Raw genomic sequence first — 3,655 nt, forward strand, 5'->3', positions numbered from 1 at the left:
TGAAAGCTTAGTAGGTGCACACAGACTGGGGCAAGGACCTCCCAGGGCACCCGAGGGACTTGGTGGGGCTCACCACTCCATTCTGAAGCTCAAGAGCTTTAGGCATGAACTCAAAGCGTGTCATTTCTCATTTCTAGCACATCTGCCATCTGGCCCGGCAGGGACCAGCCTGAGGAAGTGAGCAGGGAAGCAAGGTCCTGGCTAGAGGAGCTCTCCTCTACCTAACCACACACCTTCCAGGGGTCCACGGGCCACCCCCTGGGGCTCCACACCACTCCTCTCCACAGCCCCTCCAGCTCTGACAGCGGGACCCTCCTCCGGAGCCCCGGCCGCCAGCACAACCAGCCAACCTGTTTCCTCAGGATTGCACAACCGGGAATTGACCTGTGGATGAAGAAAACCACCGGTGTCCCGTAAATTCTTCTTTGCAGGTCCCTAGGGGCCATGACCCGGGGAGACTTTTCCGGGCACCAAGTCTGGTTTTTCTTCTTTTCTTCTCGTGGGCCCAGCAGGGAGGGCTCAGTATAAATACCAGCCACCTCTCCCCAGCAGGCAGGGACCAGCAGCTCTGCTCCACCAGAACTCAGGTGAGGGGCTACTCCAAGGTGGGACTGGATGGAAGAACAGACTCTCCTTTCTCTTTCCCAACAGGATGTAGATCCCCTGAAAAATAATAATTCTGCTTTGTATTTGTCCCGTATGAGGTCTGTGCTTGCAGAGTGGCACACGGTAGACCCTGTGGATGATAAGGTTTTTGGTTGATGACAGGCTGTTCTAGCTGGGACAAGTTGGTCTTATCTATCCTGTTGCCCCATCACTGCCACCTTGAGGATCTCTTAGCCAGCCCTGGGGTCCGGGCTGAAGGGTTCAGCACTGGGGGCTGTGGTTCTGAGTGAGGACCTACTGCAGTGTTCCCTGTGTGAGCCCGGAGAGTCTACTGAGAACAAAAGGAATGGGCAGCAGGCTCCGTGTGACCTGCAAATCCCCGAGGTGGGTGTGAGTCCTGTCCTTGCCCCCCTGACCCTCTCCTTCCTTCATTTCAGCACCATGAAGCTTTTCACGGGCCTCATCTTCTGCTCCTTGGTCCTGGGGGTCAGCAGCCAATGGTATTCATTCATCGGTGAGGCTGCTCAAGGTAAGGTCCTGGACGGGGGCGGCATCCACGGGCCACTTGGATTTGCCCTGAGCACTTGCAAGGGTTCAGCTACTGCGTTAGGTGTGTTGCCCTATGTGGTAGAATGTGCCTGGTGTTTGGGGAGCTCTTCATGAAACAGATCGAAAGGCACAGGGTTTGTGTCCATCCATTACTAGAGAAGGAGCCATCATCATTCCCAGCTGAAGGGTCAGTTTGACTAGAAGACACAAAATGAGTCTTGAAATGGCACCGAATTTCCTGTAGACAAAAGGCACAGTGTCTGATTAAAGCTGTCCCTCCTTCTTCTCCTTTCCCTCCCTCCCTTCAGTCAGCCCTTCCTCCCGTTCTTCCTCCCTCTCTCCCTTCCACCCTTCCTGCCATTTCCTGATTGACTAATTTACAGACACCTCCAGCGTGGCTCTCCCTGGTGCTTCCTCTTGTCAGTGATGCTGTCCCTGGGAGATCTGTTTCCTCCCCTTTCCTGGCCCTCAACGGGAACAAAAAAAGAAAGGGGAGGGGAGACTAACAACCATGTATCAAGCCTGCACTAGGCACTCAGCACCTTCATGCAATGGGCAGTGACCAGCTATGCAGGTCTGCCTGGGGCTGAGGGTTTGGCCTGACCCCGTCAGTGCGAACTGGGAGGCTTCTGGGCCAACAGGGACACTTCTGCTTGAGCTGGGACAGGTGCTCTCTGACTCTGACTTCAGGACCCCTTGGTGAGGAAGTCATCTTCCCCACAGGAAAGGGAGGGAGCTGAGGCTTAGAGCAGCTGAGTCCCAGGTCAGGGACTGCCATCCAGGCAGCAGGTGGCAAAGAGGCTAGAACCCAGCTGCACAGGAGGTCAGAGCTCTGGCCAGGTAGATGTGTCTGAGTGTCACTTCCCAAAGCTGGGGGGCTCTCAATCTGCAATGGTGTTGGACTCACCGGGGGAGCATCTCAGTCCCCTGATGCCTGAGATCCACCCCTGAGAGGCTCAGGAATCCGGGGGGGGGGGTGTGACCTGGCCACCAGGACGTTCAGAGGCCCCCAGTGATTAGAATTGAGCAGCCAAGGATGGCTGAGGGCCGGGGCTCTAGCGCGTGCTTCCTCAAGCTGTCCCCGTCATTTGAACGGTCTATTCAGAGATGTCAGGATGCCGTTTATGCCCTAACACTCAGAGGGACTCGGGTCACAGTCATGTGCCTTCGCTCTGCAAGAACGGATTTGCTAGGCCTCGGGGCAGAGGCGCTGTGCTCCTGGGCCTTTCTCAGAATCGGACTTCCCTGTCCCCCGGACCTCACCATCTGTGCTTCATTCTCCACCAGTGCTTCCCGGCCAAGGGCAATCTTGTGCCTGGGGACTCGTGGCAATGCCTGGAAACATTTCTGGTTGTGAGCCTCAGGGCATACATTGCCCACATCTAGCGGGAGAGGTCAGGGAGGCTGTTACGCATCCTACAGTCTCAGAACAGGCTTGAGCAACAGAGAATTATCTGGCCCCAAATCTCAGTGGTGCTGTGGTTGAGAAAGGCTGTTTGATAACACCTCCTTCCTCCTCTTGAGCAGCTCACATAATGCCCTCGGTGGATGGAGCACGGAGATAGCATAGGGACAGACACACAGGTGCAGCCTGGCTGTGTCCCGCCCCCAGCACCCTCACTAGGGATGCCTGGAGAAGTTCTCAGCCTCAGGTGCCCAAGGGTGCTTAGAGCACAGGCAGAAATCTCGAGTCGGTGGGAGATCGGCCCTTCCTTGATTCTTCCCTATGGTTTGCCACAGGCTCTCTGTCCACCTGATATCCCTGTTGCCTTGTCCTTCTCTCGCAGGGGCTTGGGACATGTACAGAGCCTACTCTGACATGAAAGAAGCCAATTACAAAAATTCGGACAAATACTTCCATGCCCGCGGGAACTATGATGCTGCACAAAGGGGTCCTGGGGGGGCCTGGGCCGCTAAAGTCATCAGGTAACAAGGGCCCGGGGGATGCAGGGATGGCCTGGCTGAGCATGGCGGCCTTAGAGAGCCAGGAGGGGCCAACCCTAGAGAAGCTTCCTGCAGAGACGGCGGCTCCTGGTCCTCTTGCCCACCGTCCCCTCTGTGCCCAGTGTGGGGTCTGAGTGGCTGGCAGAGCCAGAGCAAGGCCAGTGGGAATGGGGGACTCCCACCCTCCTGCTGTGGGCACGGGGACCAGCCTGGGCTGACCTGGGCTGTGCGTGGAGCATGGTCCGTGTTTCAGCCCCTCTGGCCTGGGCTCCTCTCAGCCATCCCTCAGAAAGAGAAGGGATTGGTGGGGGCAGGGGCCTGTTGCTCAGCAGCCCCTAATGAATCTCTACCTGCCTTCCTCCATTCCAGTGACGCCAGAGAGCGTTCTCAGAGAGTCACAGACGTTTTCAAGTATGGAGACAGCGGCCATGGAGTGGAGGACTCGAAGGCTGACCAGGCTGCCAACGAATGGGGCCGGAGTGGCAAAGACCCCAACCACTTCCGACCCCCTGGCCTGCCTAGCAAGTACTGAGCTTCCCCTTGGCTCTGCCCTGGG

The 3,655-nt window shown here is 57.1% G+C and overlaps 1 protein-coding gene across 1 annotated transcript; it reads left to right on the forward strand.

Annotated features, from left to right (window-relative positions):
* The first annotated feature begins 513 nt into the window (after positions 1-513).
* Positions 514-3,649, forward strand: LOC116863823 (serum amyloid A-2 protein). The gene is made up of 4 exons (XM_032851156.1): positions 514-587; positions 1,044-1,135; positions 2,943-3,081; positions 3,469-3,649. Exons 2-4 carry the CDS (start codon positions 1,048-1,050, stop codon positions 3,629-3,631), a joined length of 390 nt encoding a protein of 129 aa, XP_032707047.1. The 5' UTR covers positions 514-587; positions 1,044-1,047; the 3' UTR covers positions 3,632-3,649.
* Positions 3,650-3,655: the final 6 nt, after the last annotated feature.

Source organism: Lontra canadensis, unplaced genomic scaffold (assembly GCF_010015895.1).
Source record: "Lontra canadensis isolate GAN:19392208 unplaced genomic scaffold, GSC_riverotter_1.0 scaffold3435, whole genome shotgun sequence".
NCBI lineage: Eukaryota > Metazoa > Chordata > Mammalia > Carnivora > Mustelidae > Lontra > Lontra canadensis.

What these genes read in the sequence shown, in the direction of transcription:
- LOC116863823 (XM_032851156.1), top strand. Translation starts at nt 1,048, where the DNA reads ATGAAGCTTTTCACGGGCCTCATCTTCTGCTCCTTGGTCCTGGGGGTC. An exon ending in CATCGGTGAGGCTGCTCAAG is followed by an intron (nt 1,136 to 2,942) that starts GTAAGGTCCTGG and finishes CTTCTCTCGCAG; the next exon opens with GGGCTTGGGACATGTACAGA. An exon ending in TGGGCCGCTAAAGTCATCAG is followed by an intron (nt 3,082 to 3,468) that starts GTAACAAGGGCC and finishes CCTCCATTCCAG; the next exon opens with TGACGCCAGAGAGCGTTCTC.